The following is a 26,836-nucleotide window of genomic DNA, read 5'->3' as shown; positions in this document are numbered from 1 at the left end:
GAAACTGACTGAAACCCACAGAAATTAAATTGGGGAGGGGGCGAGGAAAGGGAATAAGTATTTATTAATTATTTATTCAAAGCTTACTATTTACTAGGCACTGTGCTAGGCACTTTTTACAATTATCTTATTTGATCCTTACAACAATTGTGGAAAGCAGATGCTTTTCTTATCTCCATTTTACACTTGAGGAAATGGAGACAAACAGGAGTGAAGTGATTAAATGTTTGAAGTTGGGATTTAAACTTAGGTCTTACTGACTTCAAGGTCTGAGTTTTATATACTGCATCACCTAGCAGCCTAGATGATTTGACAAAGATCATCCAAAGGGTAAAGGGTAGAGCTGGGATTCACACTCGGGTCTTGTAACTCTAAAACCAGTACTCTGTTTTTTACAATGCTGCTTCTCCCCAAAGTGGGTAAATCTCATTGTCACATTTAAGAAAGAAACTAAAACTGGGAGTTTTAAAAAAATATCACTTTGATCTAGCAACATATTATGAAACACAAAACTTGAATGGGAAAAAAAAATATTTATGAGGCAAACATTTTAGCTCCAGACATCATTCAAACCACTTTCAATAGATGATAGTGGTTAAGACTGAATAATAGTTACCCTAGTGCAGAATAATGTCTCGCTGGTCCTCCGGTGGATCTCGAGTAACTTGTCTTCTCACAGAGCGCACTAGATTTGTCTTGGTGGGTTAAGGAGCAGGACCTGAACTCTTGGTGCCCCACGAGGGCAGGACAACGGAAGAGTCCCTGAGGAGGTAGAAAGACCTTTGGGAGCCTTGTAATTTCATCAGTCACTTCTCTTACCTTCCCTGAGGGAATGGAGCTAGGGTGGGGTGGCTCCTGAGAGGACCTACGTTCCCACACCAATCCAGCATTTGTGACACATTCAGGTTGGAGTTCACTCTGAGTGCAGTTCACTTTATTCTTTGTGGTGGTAGAAATTCAATGCTCTGGGATTTAAACAGCACCAGGAATGTGATGGGCAGTTACTGAGTACGTTGGAGGTGGGGCTGTTGGGTCACAGGAAGAGACAGCCCTGAAAGGATTGTCTCAATTGCCTGCCTACTTAATCCCTGACTGAATGGTTATGATGAAACTGTAGTTCAAGACTTGAGAGAGCTTTTCACTTTCTAAGGTCTGCATTGTGCATATTTCTGCCAACAAGATTTGTTAGTGTAGTCTAACTTGGGGCTATCAAAAGGGGATCAGTTACCTGGAAAATCCTAGGTATCAAAACAGCAGAATGTGCATGAAATCACTGAGCCTAGTCAGTCAATAAAAAGGCATTTATTAAGCACCTACCGTGGATCCAACACTGTCCTAAGTGCTGCTCTGGTTGTTAATCCCCGGTTCTGGAAGAGGACCCTAGCAGTAGGAAGGTAAAGCCATGACTTGCAAAGGCAGAAACAGTCCCTGCCCTGGAGGAGCCGATATTCTAAAGGGGGAAGCAATGTGTGAAAAATTGTACATGCCATCAGCCCCGAAGTCAGGAAGGCCCGAGTGCAAATCTCATCTCGGACCCATGACACTTCCTAGCTGTGTGACCCTGGGCAGTTACTTAACACCAGATCCCTCAGGGGGAAAAAATTGTATGTGCAAGTTTCACAGAGTATAAATGAAAGGCAATCCCAGGAGGAGGGCACTGCTAATAAGAGAGACTGGAAAAGCCTTCCCACCGACAGTGGAATAGGAGACAGCCAGGAGGCCCCTGGGAGGAACAGGGACAGCATTCTTTTTGTGAATGGGGTGGGGGAGGGGGAGAAGTAGGAGTCAACCAGTTTAAAAAAAAAAAAAAAAAAAAGGAGAGAGTGGAGACTTGGAATGTTAACTACATCGTGAAGGCAGCCAGTGTCACAGGATTCTAGAGTGAATGGAGAGGAGTAAAGTGTGAAAAGGCTGGGAAGGCAGGCAAATGTTTGATTATGAGGGGTTTAAAAACCAAAGAGGATTTTATATTTGATACTGGAAGTAACAAGGAGCCACTAACTTTATTGAGTTGTGGTTACCAACACACCCACGTCTCCTTCATCTTCAAAAAACTCTCATTTGAGCTTCTATCCCCAGTAACTATCCTGTCTGTCCTTTGTGGCTGAACTCTTACTTTCTCTCCTTGATGCTCTCTTCTCTCTAGGTGTTCTGTACATCACATTCTCCTATTCCACCTCTCTGACCCATCTTTCTATGTCTCCACTGGGTGGTCTTCCAGATCATGGCCACTTACCATGGACGTCCCATAGATTCTTTCCAGGGTCCTATTCTCCCTCTATGTTACTTTACTTGGTGATCCCATCGGCTCCAATGAATCCAATTATTATCTTTATGCTGATGATTCTCAAGTCTCCAACTAACTCTAGGATATCTCCAACTGGAAATCTAGGAGACAGCCTAAATTCAGCATGTCCAAAACTGAACTCATTTTCTTTATGTACCCTCTCTTCTTTCCAGACCTCCCTATTACTGTTGAGGAGACCACCATAGGTATCATCTTTAGCTCTTTGCTCTTTCTTCCCTTTATATCCAATCTACTGCCAAGGCCCATTAATTTTATCCTCATCAGATCTCTTGAATACATCATCCTACTCCCTCCACTTTTCTCCTCTGATACTACTAATATTCTACCACTCTCTCAAGTCCTCACGTCCAGATTCTTGCACTAGTCTGCTGATCAGTCTGACACAAATCTCTGCCCATTCTAGTCCACCTTCCATTTTGCTGCACTGTGATTTTGATAACACACAGGTCTGATTATGTCACATCCATAAATGTGCAAGCACACATGTATGTGCATTACACCAGTCCTTCCCACCCCGCCTCAATAAACTGCAATGGCTCCCTATTTGAGGATCAAAAACAAAATCTGCTTTCATAGCCTGCTCCCCAACTACCACTTGCGTCTACTTGTACCTTTCATCTTCTTTTCTCCCTTCTCATGTTCTTCATAGTTAGAGAAACTTTCCCAAATGTTCATATGGACTATTTGTGTCCAACCTGTGGCAGAGTACTCCAAGCTCACATTGGTCTGATCAGTCACAGTCAAACATACTGTAACTCAACACTACCATAGTAATGTCAAGGGGGAGAGTAATTTTAATAGTAGCTTTTTATTTTTCAAAATACATAAAGATGGTTTCAACATTCACCCTTGCAAAACCTTGTTCCATACTTTTCTCTCTCCCTCTCCTCCCCTAAACAGCTAGTTTATATGTTAAAAATATGTAATTATTCTAAACATATTTCCACGTTTATCATGCTGCACAAGAAAAATCAGATCAAAAAGGAAAAAAAATAAGCAAGCAAACAATAACAACAAAGGTGAAAATACTATGTGGTGATCCACATTCAGTCCCCATAGTCCTTTCCCTGCATGCAAATGGTTCTCTTCATCACAAGTCTATTGGAATTGGCCTGAATCACCTCATTGTTTAAAAGAGCCATGTCCATCACAGTTGATCATCACATAATCTTGTTGTGCTGTGTATGATGTTGCTGTGTACAACTACTCATAGTGATGTCATTTTGATCCAACCAATCTTACACCCTCTCCTCTTCCTCCCCATACTGTTCAATTCAGTTACACTGGTCTCCTAGTTGTATCCCTTGGCTCCATCTCCAGGCTTCCTTGATTTCCTTCAAGACCCAGTTAAAATCTCATCGTCTCTCAATCCCTCTTAATTCTAGTTTCTTCCCTCATTGATTATCTCTTGCTTGTCCTGTATATAGCTTATTTATGCAAATTTGTATGTTCTCCCCTCCATCAGATTGCAAATTCCTTGAGGGAAGGGACTAAGTCTGGCCTCTTTTTGTATCTGTAGTGCAGTGCCTAGCAAAATGTCACATCGTAGGTGCTTAATAAATACTCATAGAATGACTGACTGATGATGTGGTCAGACCACCGCCTTAAAAAAAAATCACCCCCTTTTCATATAATCACCTTTGTAGGAAGTGATATTCCTTTTTGTTCTGAGGAGGGACAAATAAGATATTGATTTATTTGTCATTTCTGTCAATTAATTCATATTAACTTAAATTCTGCCTTCAGATTGCCAGAAAGGAGGGGAGAATCATACTGACCTCTGGATCACCATATCAGAAGGTAAAAAACTTCAGTTTCAGTTATTCAGTCTTTCTGTATTCCTTGACTTTGTACATACTTGATCTTGAGAAAGGGAAAGCCTCACCTCTTACCTATGTTTCTGTTCAGATTTCCAAAGATTTTTCCCTGATATGGGCGATATGTGTATGAGACTCTTTGTAGAGATCAGTTTAGAGTTGAAAGGGGGATCCCCTAATCTTCCCAGAGCCAATTGGCTTCGAGCCATGGGTACTTACATTCAGGTACCCTCCTAGGGCTCTGTATCCACAGAGCTCCTTTGGGTCAAGGACCTTTTTTTTTTTAAAAAACACTGTAACCCTTCTGTTAGCTCTCCTCTGCTGTCACTCTTTGAAGACCCAGTCTCTGCCCCAATCCCTGTTGGGCCTGGCACTACTTCTCTAAACCTCAGGAAAAATCGCCAACTTGGCTCTAGATGCAAAGAGTGACAACCGAGGATTTCCACAGATTGCTAGAGTAGTGACCAAAGGTAGCAGCCTGCCCAGAGTAAGGACGCCATCCACGACCACCCAGTTTCAGAAGTTTTCTGTGTGTGCCACGTAGGCCGGGCACAGAACCCAGGTCCTCTCTGCATGTCAGGGGAAGGCTGTTATAAAAACCAAGCCCTCCCTGTGGGAGGAAGAAGGCTCAGCTCTGTGTCCCGTGTATCTGTTTTGCAGCTGCAGGCCCAGGTGGGGGAAGGACGGTGCTTCTCCGTAAACTGCTCTGACAAGGCCAAGCAGCAGGCTCTCAGCGTCCTGAAGCACTTCAACGTCCGCGTCGCATTCACCGACATCTTCAGCCGCTGCCAGGTAGGCCCTGGGCTCCCAACGTCGCCTGCTTGACGCGGCGCCTAAACTGCTGTTGCTGTGGCGTCTTCCTGTTCTGGGGCTCGCGGTGTTCAGGCAGGCAGGAACAAAATGCCATCATTCTTAAGCCAGTTTAACAGCACTCAGGTCATCCCTTGAGATCTCTAGGGGCATCATGGAATTCTCAAAATGTATCAAAGCAAACTAGATTTGAGTCACTTTAACTTGAAAAGTAAACAGATGCACAGCACCCTTGGAGCATTGTGTTTGAGGGGGTCTGGTCCATGCAGCACACGTGGCCAGGCTCATGTCCTTATTTCCAAAAGGCTTCAAATTGCTGGGATGATGGGTTAGTAGAAACAGGTAAGGATCAGTAGCAAACTTCTCTTTTCTCCATTTTGGTTTTTCAGTCCCCCCACTCAAAAATATATTAACACATTGAATGTGTCTGGTTTTCTTTTTCTCTCCCTTTTGATTTAAATGTAAGTCAGATGTGATTCTGAATGAAATCAACTCATATCAGATAATTGTATTAGAGAAGTATCTTGAGGGCAGTGATGAGCAGGTGGAGTTTTACAGATGGCTCCTGTTGATTTTCTGGCTAAGAGAAATTGGTTAGTTGTTTTGTCCGTTTTCCTTCCTGTCTGTGTAAAGTCTGCCCTGTAATGTAAAGTCTTACACTTTCTGCAAAAGTCAAATCATGCCGCCTGCATAATAAGGTTTTCCTTGTTTTTTTCCCAGCCTCAAGGAGCACCCCCCTCCCAAACTCCTATCGAACCCCCTTGGATTTTCATTCTAAGTATTTTGCATATACTTCTATGTACACTTTGGTAAAATACAGGTAATCTCATTAGGAGCAGGGAGTTTCATTTTTGTCTTTGTATGCCCAAAGATTGATATAAACAGGCTAGTTGATTGATTAGTCCATAATTGCTGCTGGCATTGAAGTCAAAACTCTCAACAAGGTGTAATACAACTATCTCCTACCTTAAGCATATTTCTTGGAATTTCTATTGTTTCAGATGGCAAGAAAATCAATTTTAAAGGCAGGAACAATACCTGGCTTAAAGGATAGATATTTATATCTAACAATTAAATTGTTATTGCTGTTTTTTTAATGCAAGTTTTTAAATGGGGGAAAAAGATATATGTCTTTAACTTTCTATTTGTTCTGATCATGACTATCAAGATTGAATTAGTCAATCTGGAACACACATTAGATTAATATTTTAGGCAGATCAATGAACTTTAGCAACTCTATGGCAAGATAAATGGAAAAAAAATTAGAAAGGAAGAGCCTGGCTAGGAAGATGTCATGAACCATATTTTTGGCCAAGCTCTAGGGTAGAATCAGGGGGACATTTATTACTGATGATTTATTACTATAACCATGGGTCTGTTGTCAGTAAAGTTTTATTTATTTATTTATTATTTTAAATCACTTAGGTATCTGCTCTGGAGAGTGGTACAGAGCATGCAAAATAACATTTCTAGTTCATTGTAGCAAAATATTATTGGTAAGAGTAAAACCAGAACAAGAACATAGAATATAAGTCAAGATGGGGTTTAAAGAATGGGTCATCCCTAACTGAGTTTCAATGGATAAATGATGGACAGAAGCAGCTACACCCAAAGAAGGAACACTGGGAAACAAATGTGAACTATCTGCATTTTTGTTTTTCTTCCCAAATTATTTTTACCTTCTGAATCCAATTCTCCCTGTGCAACAAGAGAACTGTTCAGTTCTGCAAACATATATTGTATCTAGGATATACTGCAACATATTTAACATATATAGGACTGCTTGCTATTTAGGGGAGGGGGGGTGGAGGGAGGGAGGGGAAAAAACGAAACATAAGCGAGTGCAAGGGATAATGTTGTAAAAAATTACCCAGGCATGGGTTCTGTCAATACAAAGTTATTATTAACTAAAATAAAATTTAAATTAAAAAAAAAAAAAAGAATGGGTCATCATAGAAAATCCCCCATCTGTGAAGAACACCCTGGAATATTAGGGATTGGGTTGACAATAGGAAGGAAAAGGGAGTTGAGAGTTTTCTCCTACTACTAGAAGAAACAAAAAGTGTACTTTTACTAAATATTGTTTTACATCTTCTGCTTGACATCTGCAACTTTGAGTTTGTGCTTCATTAAAATTCAAATCCTGTTAAAAACAAAAAGAATTTTAAATTTAATAGCAAGCTTCTTTATACTTCCCAGGTTTGAACTCAGTTCTCTGTGTCCATTGTGGAGTTCAGATTTATGGTTTTTCCTGCTGAATGAGTCATGGTCCCCCCAAAACTTATCTCTCTTGCTTTCCTCTTTTACCTGAAGACCAGACTTTGTTCATTAGAGGATAGGATCCTCAGCTGACCTTAATTCTTTATATTGATGGGGTTGATTTCTCTTTTGAAGTTTCTAAAAATCTTTGGCCACAGCATGATTTAAAATAAATGAAAGGAGGCAGTCTGATGGAAAAACCCAAGAATTGACAAGGTACACTTTGAAATCGACATTACAGAGCTTTGTCCATATTTCCAAGTGAGTTTTACCTTTGAAAACAAAGAGGGAAAAAATCTCTGCCTGGAACAGCACATCCCCATGGACACTGATGCATGCAGAGCCGAAATGTCACCCAAGTCCATGTGATGGGGGGAAGTGGGTACCACCCTGACCATGTGAAAAGGGCTCCACTGGGGGCACCACGTGAGCAGCTTTGAAGTCAGCCTGGGAACTCAGGCCGTATTGGTGGCTGATTAGTAAGAGATCCCTCGAGCTGTCGATTAGGTTGGAAATGAGCCTGTCTCTTGAAAGCCTCTGTGCCCACAGTATGCTCAGCAGGCTTGGGCTCCTTTCATGTGGCTGTAACGTCAAAGCAGATGGAGCTGAGAACTCGCAGCTCTCGCCTTTCTCACTCACGAAGGAAGGAGGAAGGAGCACGAGAGCCTGGCCTCCTCCCCCATGCAATCAGAGCCCAGGTTGGGTTGTGGGCCGGCTGGGTGGGGTGCCCAAAATAAGAAACTTCCTAAGATAAGCGACCTCCTTCATTCCTTTATGTAGATGGACCTAGAGATTGGGAGCCTGAAGGAGCCCACGAGGCCCTAGTCTGAACAAGACCTGCCATCTTTAAATAGCATCCATGACACGCTGTTCTTTGCTCATAAGGGCCTTGTTAGGGGCCTGGGATCTCTTCTATACTTTGCATTCGTTTTGCTTTTAACCTGTGTTATTGTTTTTAGTCTCTTTGTGGTCAGAGAGGAGACATATCATTGAATCTGTGGCTGACATTTGTCATAACATTACTGGGGATGAGCTAGAAAGTCAAACCCGTGCGTGCCTTTAGCAGCGTTTCCTGACCTCCAGGCTCTGCCATCCATGTAGCCTGAGGTTTGATTGGGGGGCAGGGGGAAGGGGAATCATTCTTTATATGTGGAAGGTAGTCTCCCTGTGATCTTGTGTTCCCTCTGCACCCACCCCGCCCTTCCCCATCCCCCACCCTGCTCGGCTCAGGCTCTTTGAAGCACGCCTGTGGCTTTTCTTTCCTAATTTCCTGTGAGTTAGTGTCCCTTCCATATTGCAGAGGCTGCCCCTGATTCCTTGGAGGAGCCCAGGAAGTACCCTCTGCTTTTCATATTCTTTTATATCCTCTATACATCTCCAAAGCATCATAACTGCTGTGTGGGGATCTGAGTTGATTACTAGAAGCCTTGATAATAAGATAAGAGCTTTTTAACACTTCTTTTGTCGGTAGAAACGTTCCCAGCCCTCTGAGGTATTGTAAACAGACTCGAGGCCTGTGCTCTCTCTGGCTTTTGCTTCCTTTTCATCTGCTCTCCCCACCCCTACCTCCAATCTCAAAATGGGAGATGAGGAGGGGTCTAGTTATTCTACCCTCTAGACCCAGCTTTGGCCTGAGGTTCTGGATTAACCCAATTTTCTCATCCAAGTACAAAGGACAAAGACAGTTTCATGATTAAATATGTAGTTTGCAAATATGGTTATTCCTTGACCTCTATTTGCCATGTACCCTCTCCAATCAAATGGCTTTTGATGGGCAAAATGGCTGAGCACGTATGTGATAGACAGAAAATTTGGCCCCAACCAGGCACTGCCTCCTGCTACGGTAATTATTTTGTCTGAAACTTTTCCAGAGTTGGTCTAAGAAAAACAGTTTGGTTGTGTCTGGGGGGTTATTCCTCTTAAGAAGACATGCATACGTGTCTGTTCAGAAGCACGGTTAGAATTGAACTCTTGGTGGACTTAGGCAGCAGGGGTTATAGAGACAAAAACCACAGATGGGGGGTGAGGGTAATTGCATAGCGGTTTTTTCAGGTTATCTCGGGGCTGGGCTGTTTTTCAGAAGGAGTATCGGGTTTGGCCACTGGGCTGGGGGTCAACATGAGCCAGGCTGAGTTGGCTCTGTAGCACAGCAGAGGGAGTTCGGCGAGGGTTCAGCAAGGGAATACTCCGGGGAATTTCTGATACGTTCAGCTTAAGGAATGCTCAGCCTGGCCTCCTCTGGATACTAGGGAGCTCGAGCAAATCAAGGTGGTTAGTAAAACTCAGCAACTGCCTCAGTTCCACAATCATGTCTTTATTCTCTCGGGCAGCAAGGTGATGCCCTGGAATCAGGAAAACCCGAGGCCAGATTTGGCCAGCTACTTAGTGACTATGTGACCCTGGACCAGCCACTTAACTTTGCTTCACTTTGCTCATCTGTACAATGGGGATAATATCACCTCCCTCCCAGTTTATTGTGAAGATCAAATGAGATAATTTCTGAAGTGCTTAGCACACTGCCTCTGGCACATGATAGGCCTTTAAATGCTTGTTCCCTGCTTCCTTCCTCCTCACCCTTACAGCATAACTATGAGATATTTGCTGTTAATGAAGGATTCCAGCCATATTTGAATAAATCCTTGATCTTGCTGATGTCAGTGTATCCTACAGTAGTGCAAATTGGAGAGTCATCCATGGCTTCCTATTTTCTGCAGTTCTTTGTTTTTCCATGGCTGTCCCCCCCAGCCTGAAATCCTCTCCCTCCTCATCCTTGAGTTCCTGACTTTCTCTGTTTTCAGGATGTAGCTGAAATCTTTCCCAGCCCCCTTCAGGCTTTCTCTCTGAGATTATTTCTTATTTATCTTGTTTTTACATAGTTGTTTGAATGTCGCTTCCTTTTTTGACTGAGCAGAGCAGGGACCAGTTTGGTTTTTTGCCTTTGTAGTCTCAGTTGCCTGGTACATAATAAGTATTTAATAAATCGCTCTTGACTTGAAGAGGTTCTAGTAAGGTCAGAGTGCTTTCTAGGCATAAGGGAAAAGCAAAGACAGGAGGAGATAGAGTTCTGTGAGTGAGAAGCAGCTAGAATGTGGGGAGTGTGGAGACAGGGTCTTATGTAGAAGATAGAGCCAAGTTGAAATGACAGAGACATGCTAGCCATCTTCCTTTTATTCATTTAATATTTTATGGATATAAGCCCGGCTTTTAATCTGTTTATCCTTCTCTCACTACAAGACAATCCTGTCTCCCTTTCCAGCCATGTGTATCTTTGATGATATATTTTATGCGGCTTCTTTTGCACAAGTCATTTTTTAAAATATTCTGCAGTTCATTAGTACCCATTGCACTTTGCAGCACCTGAGATTTTGATTGTTCTAAAGCTGATTTTTCCCTAACTTCTCTAACATCATCAAAAGAATACTGCTATTACATAGTTGGGCTTTTGAGATTATTTTAAAAGCACTATGTAATTTCTTGGGTGTTTGCTTATCTCTTATTCAATCCTAGGCCTAGTTTAGTATCTCTCTGCAGTGCCTGTCCAAGATTATTGGCTGTTCACTCAACTTTATCATTATCTGTGCAATAGACATCTTTATCAACTTGGTTTTTCCTGTGTTGACTGATAAGAGCTAGCTCATGAATAACTGTAGATTTCATTGAGGAGATGATCCTGTACTGCTGTGGTGTGGTATGCTGTTTTTCAAAGTATCAATGACCAGAGTTACCATGTCATATTCAGGAAGATCAGTAAAATAGAGGAAAGGAAGAATCTCTCACTTCTCCGCTTCCTGTCTTTTGGTTGTACTAATAGGCTGGTGCTGGACTGGTGTCCATGGTACGCCCTTTCATTCCCTGGCTGTCCCAGAAGCCAGAAAGGCTATGGCCGGAAGTCAAGAGTTGAAAGAATAGCATGAAAATTCATTTGTGATTTTCAGACTTCCTCCATAGCCTCAACCTCACCTCCTGTCACTTCTCAGCATGTTCGTTTCTGGGCAAGAACATCTGCACACCATCCCACGTACCTGACATCTCAGCTCCACCTTTGTGTCTTTGCTCATGTGTTCTCCCAGCTGGATGAAAGCCCCCTCCCCCTCCTCTTTGCCAGCCCCTCTCCTCCCATCCTTCCAGACTGTTCTCTAAACTCCTCTCCTCCAGGAAACATTTCCTAATTCTTCCCACCTGGCTGGGATTTTGCTTTTCACCACATCCCCTAAGCATTGAGTTCCAAAAGTTCTCCTTTTCCAACAGATGTTTCAGTGACTGCAGCTTTGGGAATTAGACCCAGCTATCATGAAAGGGTTTACAGGAGGCATGAAGCAAGATCTCAACCTCTGCAAGTCTTCAATCCCAGCCCCCAGATCAGCAAGCTGTCCTTGTAATTTACCTCTATCTTCCTCAAGTTTGTGATCTTTCTGATTCTCAGGAATGAGCTTTTCCTGCCCTAGAGAGGGGGAGATGATTGGCTCCTCATAGAAATTCTTGTTTCTTCTTAAAGCTGTAGACTCAGTAATTGAGATCAGAAGTAATCCTGACTTTTCCAGTTTGAGAGTTTGCAGGTGCTGGGGAATATAGACTTTTTTAATGACCAGATAATATAGATATTTACATGCCTCTTTCTATTTCCCTCTCTGTCTCTGTCATTCTCTTTGACTGACCCCGAGCCTATGAGGAAGCAAGGGAGCATTTGTCCTGAACTCTGAGCTCTATAACCTGGCCTTGGGTGTTCCAACCCCCGGTCGTCATCTCGACTCAGATCCTGCTCCTTGGGGCGCAGCTACCCGAGAGAGGCCGGGAGACTGCTCTCCCTGCCTCTGAGCAAGGAAGGTGGCCGTACAGCTCTTCCTTGGTGAGCCACATTGTCAGATGACTTCTCGTGTCTCACATGCCACGGTTTGGCCACTGGTTCCTCCTAGTTCCCAGCACAGAACACAAACTGCTGTTTTTGTCTGTCTCCTTAGGATTTCACAGGGCCCCAAAATTGCCTGGCTGGTCCCAATTCTCACCAGCAGGCCTATCAGAGACTTCCTCGTTCCCACAGACTGTGTACTTGACTGCCAAGATTTCAGTATCTTCAGAAATCCAGTGGAGCATGAAGGTCATAGTTAGGGAAGACTGAGAGCCTGGGATTTTTCCCCCTCTCACCAGCTCAGGGCCGATGGCTGTCTTTCCTTGCTAGTAACTGTTTTCACAGGGTTAGCATGAAGTTTGTCTTTTGCCCAGACTAGGGCATGCCAGGCACGGAGATGTTGCAATGTGGCCAGGCCTTGTCTGGAAGACTGTTTGTGTGCCGTGCTCCCTGCAGCATCAGGGTCTCTCCCGGAGATATTTGTCATTTAGCCGGGTTGACAGGCACGTTGTGCACTCCAGCTTTCTTTCATACATCTGTGTTTTCTCTTTTTTCACTTATAGCCTATAGGTATGTTTTCAGTTCTTCAGAAAGAACATGTGTTATTTATGCTAGCTCTTAAAGTGTGAGACTGTTGACACTGTGCTGGCTACTAAGATCCAACTGTTCTTGGCTTACAAAGAAGATTCTGCTATTTTGCTACAAAACCTGCAGCTCTTTAGGCTTCTGAAGTTTGTTTTGCATAAACATCCCGAGCATGATATTTTGTGACTGTATCTTCTGATCTGCTCCAAATCCTTTTTGCCTTAACTCCTGATCCTTTCACAGTTCTTTGCCTGTGAAGAGATGTGCAGAGAGTAGGACTATTTCTTTGGTAACATTTTCCCATGGCACCCAACACACTGAGACGTAACTAGCTTGGGATGAACAGGACTTTGCCCCAGGGCACTGACACCTGGAGGAGGGCAGACTTCCTCCCCAAAGTTGACTGCTGTCCTGGTTCTCCATGATTGCCTCCAGCAGGCAAATACATACATACACATAGAGCCTGTCTTGATAGTTGACCTCCTTTCCCTCCCGCAAGGATGAGGGTTTATGTTCTCTGCAGAGTAGACCCCTGCTAGCACAAGCACACCCAAGGTGATGGGACTGCCCTCTGTTCTGCTGTTTCAACGCCACCCCCAACTGAATTCCCCCAGGTGTAGTTCTTGTTAATTATGCCTCTGTTGGCACACTCAGAATGTACATTTGGATATGTATAAATAAGTATAAAACACCCTTAAAATGTAATTCTCACATAAAGACTTCTTTAGATTGAAACAAAATTTTCTCTTTTGGCCATTATGCTTCTGATAGTTTCTGTGTTCCAGGAATGAATGGAAACTTCATACTTGAATGAGATCTGGAGCTTTACCACTGGAAAGAAAAAGTCAGTAAACAAACTAAACAAATGAAGATTTGTTAGGGAAAAGAAATAGCAGATAGGAAGTAAATTGTGATGAGACACAGAAGCCTCAAGCAAGATCTTGTTAGAGAGGGGAACAGAGAATACATTGGCCAGTGTGATAGTAAACCTCCTTAGCAGGAGGTCTCACAGTCAGTCAAAAAGCATTTATTAAGCATGTGCTATGTGCCAGGTACTGATCTAAGCTCCGTGAAGATAAAGACCAAAAAAGCCCCTTCTCTCAGAAAGGAGAGACAGCATGCAAAACAACTCTATACAAACAAGATGAATTGAAGATAATCTCAAAGCTCTAGTTTAAAGACATACTTGAGGAAAGCTTCTTGTAGAAAGTGGGACACCAAGGATTCCAGGGCAAGGAGGAAGTAGAGACGAGGAGGGAGGAAATTCTAAGCATGGGAGATTGTTTGGTGCTCAAGAAGCAGTGAAGAGGCTTATGTCACTAGACTGCAATGTATATGAAAGGGAGTCAGGTATAGGAAGACTGGAAAGATGGGAAGGAGCCAGGTTCTGAGGATTTAAAGTCAAACAGAGGAGTTGTGCAATTGTGGGGATCAGTTTGACAGCTGAGTGAAGGATGGATTGGAGTAGGACGACACTTGTCAGGGAGACCAATCAGGAGGCAACCACAATGGTCCAGGTTTGAATGAGGGGGGAACAGTGTCAGAGGAGTTATCGGGGGGGGGGGGGGAGAAAGAGGAGGGAAGAGGGAGAAGTCGAGGATGATGTCTAGTTCTGAACCTGGGAGGCAGGAAGGATGTTGGTGCCCTCCAGAGTCCTAGGGAAGTTAGCAGGGAATGTGAGGGTGAGAAGCCTAAACACTGTCTTCTGCACTCCCCTTGTTTTACAAGGGATGGGACTGGGTCCTAGAGAAGTCAACTGAGTTGTCCCTGGGAGTGGTGATCAGGAAAAACTTGAGCTGGGAAAGGTCACTGTCCGGGGCACACATCAAAGCTAATCTTTGGTTCTACTCCTGCTTCTTATACTTAAAATATTCTTTCTTGACAACTTGTTCTCATCAGAACGCCAGTGGCCAGGAAGCATCTGCTGCCTTCTCTTTGCAGAGCGTGCCCTGCCAGACTGGGCAGTGGGGATGTCACCCTGGCTCAGTCCATCTCATGATGCCCACTGATGGGGCAGAGGGCAGCCTGTCTGACTGACTGACTGAATGATTGACGTGCTTCGTCTTCCCCTTCCCTTCTCTCTGCCCCAGCCCCAGGCCCCCATCTTTCCTGATCTTCAGAACCCACTGGATCACATTGCAGATAATGCCACAAACTGCACATTTGTAAGGCAGCACTCTGTGCTTCGTAAGCCTGCTTGCAAACCCTCACGGCACTGACTGCCAAGGGACTTACTTCTGCATGAACGGAACTGCCTTTCCACAGCGCTGATTGCTTACACCTGTGACTACTGTGCTTGGCACTAGTTCCCCTCATTGCTACTTTAGAACATGGATACCTCTTCCTCCAGGACTTTCGTCAGCAGGGGTGACTTCTGTGACAGACTCCATCCCTTCCGTGCCTTAGTAGGAAGCAGCCCCCACAAGCTGATGCCGCGGGGAAAAGAGAGCCGCTCTCATCCTGTGACTGAGCTTCGGAAGGGGAGGTTCCCGGCCTGCCGGGCCCTAGGAGGGACAAGCGTCCAGTGCTCTGTGACCTCGGGCCTCTCCGGCAGCTTCGCTTCTTGTGTGTAACACGGAGGATTGGGGAGAAGGGCGTGGCTAAGAATGGTCAAGCAAGTACCTCTTACCAAGCATCTTCACTGTGATGCTTCACATCCCCAAATGGCAGCAGATAAAGGAAGTTAGCTTAGGAGACCCATTCAGCATTTTCTTACATTTGATGCATATCAAGTTTGCAAAACAAAACAAAATCACCTCCTGTGTCTTTTTGCTGTTGTTTCCTTCACTGGTATTTGTACCAACCGACCAACCAAAAACAGATTTGGTAGGCGAGAGGCATCTGTGGAAGAAGTCAGAATCTAGTCATAGAGAAAGGCCTCATGGTTCAGTAGGAAGAATTTTGGATTTGAGATGAAAAGACCCGGGTTCAAATTCTGCTTTGACAATTACTAGCTGTGTGAACCTGATCAGTTTCTCTGGGCCGCAGTTTATTAACTGTGAAATATAGAGATGATAATGCTAGAGTATCTCCCTCAGGGGGAGTTAGATTTGGAAAGACCTTAAAAATTATCTTCATTTTACTTGTAAGGAAGCTGATTGGAGTTTTAGTAATTTGCTCAAGATTACACTGATGGTGTCAAAATTTAAACTCAGATCTTCCACATCCAATTTGTAAGTAATGTGACTTTTTATCATTAATATTGGATAGAGGCTTTTTTTAAACTGTAGAAGGTAACGTGAGACAGCTGTCCACAGCTCTGATTGTGATAATCCAAGGAGGGACATACATACTAGAAGTTTCTGATTGATGTATCCATGACATCAGGCTTCAAGAGTTTGCAAACAAGAGCCAGTATCCTGGGTTTTGTCTGGACCCTCTCCTCTTCTCCTTCCATACTCCTTCACTAGGCAATCTCATCAGCTCCTGTGGATTTAATTTCCAGCCCTATGGTGATCCATCTTAAATCTTCCTATCTTGCTCTAAACTTTCTACTGACTTCCAATTTCTCATCCCAACTACCCATAGGATATAACAAACAAGTTGTCTAGGAGACATCCCACACTCAATATGTGTAAAACTAAACTCATCTTTCCTCTGCCCTTCCAAAATTTCATTTTATTGTCAAAGGCACCACCATTCTCCCAGTCCCTTAGGCTCACAACTCAGGAGACGTCCTGGATTCCTACTTCTTACTCTCCATATCCTGTTGCCACACTGTGGCCAAGGCCCATCAATTTCACCTTTGCAACAGCTTTTACATATTCCCCCTTCTCTCCTCTGACCCTATTAACCTCATCACCTCACACCTGGACTATTGCTATAACCTGCTTATTGGTCTTTTTGGTGCAAATCCATTCTTCCCACAGCTATCAAAATGGTTTTCCTAAAGTGCGTATCATACCTCTTACTCAGTAAATTCCAGTGTCTCCTTCCAGGTAGACAGGATCAAATACAGAATGCTGTTTGGTATTTAGAGCCCTTCATAACCTAGCCCCCTTCTACCTTTTCAATCTTCTTAAATCTCATACCATTCCTGTACACTCTTTTTCCCTCAGTTTATTTTAATTTTTTTTTTAATTTTCATTTATTTTAAACTCAAACACACACACACACACAAAGTTTTATATGTACACAGCACAACATAAAAATAAGATTCAATATAAAATCATAATCTCTTATTTCATTACTTTTTTATAAATTATGCAATAAATACCACACATAGTTTTCAAAACTATCCTGCTTTTCTGCACTCTTCTAAGTTTTTTTCATTCTTTTCTGTGTACTTTTTATTTTTTTCTCCTTTCTTCCCCACTCTGCCCTAGAGAAGGTTACAATTAGACTCTGTGTGTGTGTGTGTGTGTGTGTGTGTGTGTGTGTGTGTAAAAGCATACTATACATACTTCTGTTTATCATTTCTTTTTCTGGAAGTAGATAGTACCTTCTTAAGTCCTTTGTAGTTTATTAATACTCAAAATCAGTATTGCTGTTATGATATACAATGTTCTCTTGGTTTTGCTTATTTCACTCTTCATTATTTCATGCAAGTCTTTCCATGTTTTTCTAAAATCAATCAGGTTTATCTCTTATAGCACAGTAGCACATCATCACAATCATATACACAATTTGTTTAACCATTGTGTAATTAGATAGGCATCTCTTAATTTCTCACCCTTTGCCATTACAAAGAGAGCTGCTATAAATATTTTAGAACATATAAGTTCTGTTCCTTTTTCCCTAATCACTTTGTGAACGAGACCTAATAGTGATATTGCTGAATCAAAGGTTATTTACAATTTTATAACTCTTTAGATATAATTCCAGATTGCTTTCCAAAATGATTGGATCAGTTCATTGTTCTGCCAACAGTGAATTAGTATCTCAATTTTTCCAAATCCCCTCCAATTTTTGTCGCTTTCCCCTTCTTTCATTTTAGCCAATCTGATAGGTATAAGATGATATTTCAAAGTTGTTTTAATTTATATTTCTCTAATAAACAATGATTCCGAACATTTTTATATGACTATATATAGTTTTGATTTCTTTGAAAAAACTTCCCATTCAAATCATTTGACATTTACCAGTTGAGGAATGACTTATTCTTTTAAATTTGACAAAATTCTTTACAAATTTGAGATAAAAGACCTTTATCAGAGAAACTATCTATAAAACTTTTCCCCAGTTTTCTGCTTTTCTTCTAATCTTGGCTACATTGGTTTTAGTTGTACAAACTCTAATTTAATGTAAGTCAGATTTATCCATTTTACATCTCATAATGCTCTCTTGGTTTATTCCTGAATGGATCTCCTATCTGTAACTCTGATAAGTAATGTGTTCCTTCTTCTTTTAATTTTCTTGTGATAGGTTATATATTCATTTTGACTTTAATCTTGTAATTGATGTAAGAAAGTGATCTATGTCAATTTTTGCCAGACTGCTTTCCAGGTTTCCCAACAATTTTTTATCAAAAAATGAATTCCTATCCCAAAAGCTTCAATCTTTATATTTGTCAAATACAAGGTTACTATAATTATTTGTTACTGTATATTGTTTGTGTGCTTTCACTGCTCTACCTTTCTATTTCTTAGCCAATACCAGATAGTTTTGATAATTACTACTTTATAGTACAGTTTCAGAGCTATTACTGCTAAATCTTCTTCCTTTTTTTTTAATTAATTCCTTTTATTCCTGACCTTTTGTTTTTCTAAATGAACTTTATTATCATTTTTTCTAGCTCAGTAAAATAATTTTTTTGGTAATTTAATTGGGATAGCATTGAATAAATAGATTAGGTTAAATCGTCATTTTTAATATATTGGGTCTGCCTGCCCATGAACAATTAATATTTCTCCAGTTGTTTAATTCCGACTTTATTTGTATAAAATTTTTTTTATAAATATGTTCATATAGTTCCTGGGTTAATTTTGGTAGGTATACTTCCTGGTATTTTATACTGTCTACAATTTTTAAAATGGAATATCTCTTACTATTTCTTTTTGCAGAATTTTGTTGGTGATCTATAAGAATGCTGATGATTTGAGGGGTACTTATTTTTATATCCTGGTACTTTACTAAAATTATTGATTGTTTCATCTAACTTTTTAGTTGAATTTTTAGAATTTTCCAAGTATATCATCAAATCATTTGTAAAAAGAAATAGTTTTGTTACTTCATTGCCCATTCTGATTCTCTAAAATATACTCTTAAATCTAAACATTTGCCTCCTTGCTATTCCTTGAACAATATTCTTCATCTCTTAACCTCAGGCATTTTCAGTGTTTGTCTCACTTGCCTAGAATCCCTCCTTTCTCATTTCTGTTTTCTGCAAGTGCCAATTAAAATCCCACCTTCTACAAGAAGCCTTTCCCAACTTCTCCTAACTTTAGTGCCTTTCCTCTGTTAATTATTTCCAATTTATCTAACTTATTTATATGTGTCTGCTGCCTCCCACATCATATCTTGAGGTCCTTGAGAACAGGTACTGTCTTTTTCCTATCTTTGTATCCCCAGCACTTAACAACAGTGTCTGGCATGTAGTAAGTGCTTAATAAATGCTTATTGACTGACTAACTCTTAAAAACATGCTAGATTTTCATTCATTTTGTTTTTTAGTTTACTCAGGCTCTTCTGTTTGTTTTAGCATCTTTTAAGACTGTTTAGGTTGATTACATGACTAAATTTTATACTCATCTTTAAGAAGAGAAACAACTACCTTGCCTTCACTAGTATTTTCTTTGACTTTGAACTCTTAGTAGTCAACACAGTAAGATTGACCCCACATTTTAACTGCCACACTAAATTTTGTACCCAAGAAATAATCTCTGATTTCCCATGATTACATGTGGTTATCTAGCCAAAAAATATCCCAACAACCAGAAGGAGAGTGTAGGCGTTTGAGCTAAAATGGAAATCTGAAAGGTCAGCTCATGTTACGTGAGGATCATAATGTTATTTTTAAGAGTTTCTTTGGTTCACATGAAACTTCATTTCTCATACTGTCCTGCACTAAGAATAAAATTATGACAACTTCTTCATCCCCAAAATGTCCTAGTCTCCATGGCATGCTGACAGAATTCTTTAGGACTGGGATGATTTCACTGTCACAAGGGCACCCCATGGAATCTACTGTCTATTTAGGAAGTGTTTAGGTCAATAGGGTCATCTTTATTGTTAGAAATAGACATTCCCAAGGCACTTTATGTTAGCAAAGGCTCCTTAGGATGTTACTTATTAATTTCAGTGTGAATGGCCCAGGACATAGGGTGCTGTGACTGACTGTGACTCTTTGCTTGTACTCAGGAGATAGTTCAATTTAGCAAATACTTATTAAGTTCCTGCTATATGTAAGGCATTGGAAAAGTTGAGAATGATAGCCAGTGGCATATCATGTCAAAACCTATAATGGAAAAAATTTTATATCAGTATTACAGTTCCCAACTGGCATAGTGACCAGCATAACACAGGGGTTCTCCTCTCTTCTCTCCATGCTCATTCCTTTTGAAAATATATTTTTATTTTTACAATGAATATCAGTGGAAGTTCTCAAAAAAAAAAAAAAAGGAATTGTAGACTGTTAGCAACCATATGAAAGAACACTCCAAATTACTAATAAGAGAAATGCAAATCAAAACAAACCTGAGGTTTCACTTCACACTTGCCAAGTTAAGAGATAACAAAAGTCATCTATAAACAATATTGGAAGATTTGTGAAATAACAAAGACAACAAGAGTGTAAATGGAAAGTAAAGGTCAAAAGAAGAGAAACTAGATGTTCATGTTTAACCTATATTGTATTGTTTGTTGTCTTGGGGAGGGGGGAGCAGAAAGGAAGAAAAATTTGGAACACAAGGTTTTGCAAAGGTGAATGTTGAAAACTATCTTTGCATATATTTGGGAAAATAAAATACTATTGAAAGAAAAAAAACTACATGTTACAAAATTATTTTTTAAAAACACAAGCTTAGCTGCAAAGAAGAGATCACTCCCATTCCTTTGCATAGGTTAGGGAGCATGAGTTGGAGCACTGGGTATAATTACCATTTTCTTGAGGGCTTTTTAATGTGTTGATTTGTTTTGCTGGTTTTTAAATTTTTTCCTTTTTTAAAAAAATTATTTCTTATAAGGAATGGCTATCTGGGAAAAGAGAAGAAGAAAGATACAGAAGGAAATCTAAGTATTGTGAAACCAAAAGATATCAATAAAAATTATTTTAAAACAATTAGAAAATAAATGCAGTGGGAGAATAAATTTACTTTACTGAAGTTCACCTTACAGCCAGCTTGGATAGAATTCATTTTTCATAAAGTGAGGAATGTCTTTGCACAAACATATTTGCCCATATTGGGGAAGAAAGTGATGGCATCAAAATGAAAGTATTCCATCTGACATAATAGATACTTGATATATTGTTGTTGAATTGAAAAGCAAATAATTCATCTCTAAGAATCCTCAGAACTTTCCCTAGGAACAAAATCATATTCTTGAAAATTATTTTCTTTGTTATTGTTGTTGTTATTTTTTTAACAATAGCTTTTTATTTTTCAAAACACATATGAAGATAGTTTTCAACATTCACTCTTGTGATACTATGTTAGGATCTACATTCAGTCCCCATTGTCCTGTACCTGGATGCAGATGATTCTCTCCATCACAAATCTATAGGAATTGGCCTGGATCACCACACTTTTGAGAAAAGCCAAGTCCATCATAATTGATCATCACCTAATTTTGTTGCTGTGTACAATGTTGAAAATTATTTTCACAAGCAACAAATGAAGAGGAAAACAGCATTTTGGAAATTGAAGTAGCTAGTTTTAAAGCAGAAATTTCAGTGTTTCTGCACTGAGGGGTGAGAGGAATAGCACCAAAAAAGAGGGGGGGAAAGCAGTTCTGTATAAACTGGCCAAACACTTCATTTGGCAGTCCAGAAATGAAAGATAAGTATTCAGTTCTCCTCTCCCATTCCCTCTCTTTCCTCCCCACTCTATCTCTCAAAATTCTGAAGAGATCATCTAGAAAAATGCAAGACCAACCCTTCAAGGCTGGCTGGAGCTCCTCACATTTAGTGACCGTGACCACTATTTTGTGAGAATATAGGCTTCTGGAGAATGGAAACTTATTTTCCTTATCTTATAGGTCTCCTAATTTAATAGATTTTTAATAAACATTTAAAATGTAACTGAATTCATCAATGAATTAATGAAAGAAGAATTAATAAATTAGTGATGACTCTTGTCTAGACTAGTCTAGTAAAAACCAGAACACTCCTACTTCTGTGAATTTGTTTCACCTGGTCTTGGAGATTGGGTCATTCATAATTAACAGAAACAGAAACATTAGAAAAAGAGAAAGCCCCAGAGCTCAGGGGAGGGGTTCACCTTGATTGTCTCTTTGGCCTCAGAAGTTCTTATCTCAGATTACTTGGTGGAAAGAAACAGTTATGCAAAGCATCATCAGGTATATTGGATTTCTTATAGGTGATCAGTGAGGTGTGAACTTGAAAGATAATACTCAGAAAAAAAAAAAATCAACTCTGAGCTTGTATGTAGATGTGATACAGAGAATCCGGATAGTTAACTCAAGTCACTCACGACTGGAAGACAGATTGTGACAACAGTGGGTCTCTTAGCAAAGAAGGAAATGGAAGGATTTGACTGAGTGACTCTGTGCTGGGCATTATTAATAACAATAGTAACAACTAGCATTTATATAGTGCTTTACGTTTGCAAAGTGCCTTACAAATAGTTTGTCATTTGAGCCTCACAACCACCCTGTAGGTAGGTGTTATTATTTTCCCTGCTTTAGGGATGAGAAGTTAAATGACTTGTCCAGAGTTTCACATCTAGTGCTGAAGCAGGATTTGAACTCATGTTTTCCTGGGACTTTCTCATGATTTAAACTTATGACTTCATGAGACCACGAGTTGATAGTAATATATCACTAGGAGAGATGCTTCTCCGCCTTCCTCTCATAAGGAGTGCAGGCTAGCCCAGCTTCCTAGGTCTAGTTGACCTCAATTTAATTCAATTCAATTCAACAGTATATTAAGTTTTTACTGTGCACAGGTTATTATACCAGATACTAAGAACACAAAACTGAAAAAACGATAGTATCTTTCCTCAAGGAGCTCACAGACTTCTGGGACAGTATACATTATGAGCATAGCTGCATATAATATGATGTGATAGGGGCAAACCAGTCACACAAAGGGCTTTGGGGAAAAGGAGGGGAGAATTCCTACTGGAGAGATCAAGGCAGATTTCATGGAAGAGGTACTACCTGAGGTTAGCTGAAAGGAGTTGTAACAGGTGGAAATGAAGACACCTGCATTACAGACTTCAGGTCAACCTAATCAGGAATGCATGAAGCCCATAGGTAAGAGGTTGCAATGGGGAACACTGAGTGGTCCAGTCACTTGGGAACATTGAGTATATGAAAGGGATTGGTTTGAACTAAAACTTGGCTTCACATGGTGAAGGGACTGAAATACCAGGCTAAGGAGTTTCTATTTTATCCCACAGATCAGCATTATCTAAATTTTTGAGCGCTCATTCCCATCACATATATATATATATATATATATACACACACACACACACACATATATACATATATATACATATATATGTGTACATGTACATATATAGGTACTTATAAACTTAAGTGTATGTATGTGCTATCATATTAATCTAATTTGTATATTACAAAGAACATAAAATAGGCATTTTAAAAAGAGATAATTATTGAATAAATGAAATTTTGAAATTTTTATTTATCAGTACTACAAAAAATCTTCAGAGCAATGTGCTTGAATATGCTTTGTTATTATTGTATACCTTGGGAGATAAAAATAATGATTTGTTAGTAATTATTTACTTGGTTAATTTGATCAATGTCAATTGAGCAGACCAGAAGATAATTTTCTTTTTTCTTAGATAACTTTTTAATGAAACATATGCAATATAGCACTCAAATTATATTCATGTTTGGATGGTTTTTAGTTGTGTTTTTGTATGATGTATAGCACAAGCAGAAGATTTATAGAAGACTATAAAGTCCCTGAAGATAGGAGTAAAGCACAATACTAAGGACTTCAAATTCCAAACAGAGGAGATTCTATTTTATCCTAGAAAGGGGATAAGGAGCCTCTGGGTTTTATTGTATAACAGGGAGACATGGTCAGATATGTATTTTAGGAAAATCACAGATGTGTAGAAAATGGATTGGAGAGAAGAAAGCTTGAATCTCAGCTGTTAATGTAATGCAGCACTTACAAAACACTTGTTCACTTGGCTTGAGGCAGAGAGAACAGTTAGAAAGCCTTTGCAGTAGTCCAGGTATGAGATAATGAGGGTCTTCACTGGACTGGTAGTTATGTGGGTGCAGCAAAGGGGATGTTTTTGAGAAAGGTGATAGAGACAGAAACCACAAGATTTGGCAATTACTTAGCTATGTGGAGTAAGTGAAAGTGAGGAGTCAAAAGTGACATCAAGCTTATAAATCTTGGTGACTAAAGAGTTAATGGTACCTTAACAAAAACAGAGATGTTTGGAAGAAGGGTAAATTGGAGCGGGAAAATAATGTAATGGGCTATACAGTACAGTTCACAAACCACTTGTGCATTTCATCTCACACATTGGTACCCTGAGTGGAAAAGGGAAGGATAGAATGCTCTTCCTCATCAGTCACTCCCTTGAAATGTACCTGCCACAGCCACATGGTGATCTGGGAGCAAGGGACAGGTGTACTTTGGGAGAAGGGGGAGTTTTTCCCATGGCACCTGTCCAGCTCCTGCCTGAGTGCCTAAGTGAAGTTTGTTTATAACTGCCCTGAGGGACCATTGGATTATTAGTGCTTTAGGGTTAGTGTTTTAGACTGGAGAGACTGCTGAAATTGTTTTGTGTCTTGTAGTTCATTCTTATTTTCAAGAGACATGAAAGGTCATAAGGATCAGTATCTAGTCCTCCCAACTTGTTGGTCATTTTATTCTGATGCTAGAACGTCAGAACCAGGAGGGGCTAAAATAATTATCTCTTATCTAATCCCCCTGTGATACAGATGCAGGAGTGGTCCTTACAACATTTATTATAATACTGTATATAGCAGCAATTAATTAACAAATGTAAAGCAGCATGCCAGGATAAGAGCTCTGGTTTAGGAGTTAAGATAGACTGGAATTTGAATTATTCCTCTAGCACTTAACTGGCCTTGTGTCCATAGCCACTGACTTACTCTTCTTAAACCTCTCTTTTCTTATTTATAAAACACGAATGGTATTTATAATACCTTCTAATAGGATTGTGGTGAGGAACAAATGAAATAATCTACATCCAGCATTGGATGAACCTTAACACACTATATACATTTTAGTTGTTATCTTTGTTTCCCGAGCGCATTCAAGGAGATAGAAAGTTAAGATAAGACAGGATCTTAGCCACAAGAAACTTCTAGTCTAGAAGGGTAGTTTACAATCTAGAAATCTAGAAACATTTCTGTTTTTACCAACACAAAAAGACTTGAGTGACTAGAAAGCTACTTGCTAATGCCTTTTATGTGAATTTATTTTACTGTAGATCATAGTTCAGATATATGTAGTAATAGCTATCTTAGTCCCACAGAGGAAGTAAGCAATATATGACTTATTTGTTAATCAAGAAACCAGTTTGTATTTGATCTTTTGTTTCCAAGGCTAAATTTTGATACATAAACATTATGTGACCTGAAAAGCATCATTACATTTAGCAACCTAAATGTCACTTTGTTACCTATAATCCCTTACCCACTCTTCATATTCTAGTTCCTAAGAATAGCCCCTACTGTAAATGCAAAAACCTACTAGTTAAAGTCACATTAAAAAGACCAGTAAATGTTTCAAGGAAGTATCTTTCCTCTAAACCCTGCTAAAATCCGCGTGCCAGATCCCAGAGTGCTTATCATCAAGAGCACAGCAAAGGTCCCTTTTTAACCATTCATAGCAATTCTCCTCAGTTTCTGTCTGTGGAATGATAGGAACAATTGTGTATTAAAGGTGGCTAGACAAGTTACCTTTATTCAACTGACTGGCCTGACTGAACTTAAGATTTCCTCAGCTACCCCAAGTATCCTTCTCTGCTTGACCTTCAGATCAGCAGTCCTGAATTGGACCACTTATCTATTCTACAACTATACCTGGAATTGCCCCAGATCACGAGAACTACACTTCAATTCTACAATCCATTCATCTTGCTATTCTCTCTGCCATGAAGAGCATCCATTAAAGAAAATCTTCATTATGATATACCATTCCTCAAGTTATTATGCTATATCTCTCTTCTCTCAGCCAAATCTTAGGGGAAAATGGTTTATACTTGGCAGCCTCCGCTTCCATTCCTCTCACTTTCTAACCTTTTACAGTTTGGCTTCCCACACAATTGAATTTGCTCTTTCCAAAAATGCCAGTAACATTCTAATTTCTACATCAGATGGTCTTTTCTTATCCTTCTTTACCTGTCATCTAAATCTGGCACTCTTGACTCCTCTATCTTCCTGGTTACTCTCCCTTTTTGGCCTTTTGGGACACTACTTTCTCTTGGCTTTTCCCAACTTGTCTGACCTCTCCTCATCCATCTCCTTTGCTGGCACGTCATCCAAAGCATGCTCCTAACTATGGATGTACTTCATGGTTCTGTCCCTGACCCATTTTTTTTCTCTACACTCTCTTTCTTGGTAACATCATCAATTTCTGTGGGTTTAACTATCATCTCTATGCAGATGATCCACAAATCTATGTGGCCAGCCCAAATCTCTCTTTTGAGTTTTAGTCTTATATCACTAGTTGCCTAATGGACATTTCAAACTGGATGTTCAGATAAATCTTAAATTTAACGTGTCCAAAACTGAACCCATTATCTTTCACCCAAAACCTTCCCCTCTTCCAAACATCCCTATTTCTGTCAAAGATACCACCTCTAGTTTCCCAGGTTCATAACCTCAGCATCATCCCTTTTACCATAAGTTTTCTCTCTCTCTCTCTCTCTCTCTCTCTCTCTCTCTCTCTCTCTCTCTCTCTCTCTCTCTCCTCTCTCTCTCTCTCTCCCCCCCACTCTCTATCCTTCTCTCCCTCTCTCCCCACATATCCAGTTAGTTGTCAGATCTTGCCATTTCTGTATCCATGATATCCCTTTTCTCCGCTCACACAAGTAGCACCTTAGCCTATATTATTGTTTCACCTCT

At 40.3% G+C, this 26,836-nt stretch overlaps 1 protein-coding gene across 1 annotated transcript in view; it reads left to right on the top strand.

Annotated features, from left to right (window-relative positions):
* EXD3 (exonuclease 3'-5' domain containing 3) overlaps positions 1 to 26,836 on the top strand; it is a 427,068-nt gene that overhangs the window by 251,285 nt on the left and 148,947 nt on the right. Inside the window, exons 19-20 of the mRNA XM_051976911.1 lie at positions 4,055 to 4,108; positions 4,786 to 4,917. Coding sequence (XP_051832871.1) covers positions 4,055 to 4,108; positions 4,786 to 4,917 — 186 coding nt within the window. The remainder of the gene's footprint in view (positions 1 to 4,054; positions 4,109 to 4,785; positions 4,918 to 26,836) is intronic.

The sequence above is a fragment of the Antechinus flavipes genome, chromosome 2, assembly GCF_016432865.1.
Source record: "Antechinus flavipes isolate AdamAnt ecotype Samford, QLD, Australia chromosome 2, AdamAnt_v2, whole genome shotgun sequence".
Classification (NCBI taxonomy): domain Eukaryota; kingdom Metazoa; phylum Chordata; class Mammalia; order Dasyuromorphia; family Dasyuridae; genus Antechinus; species Antechinus flavipes.
This window is presented reverse-complemented; position numbering and strand designations above follow the sequence as displayed.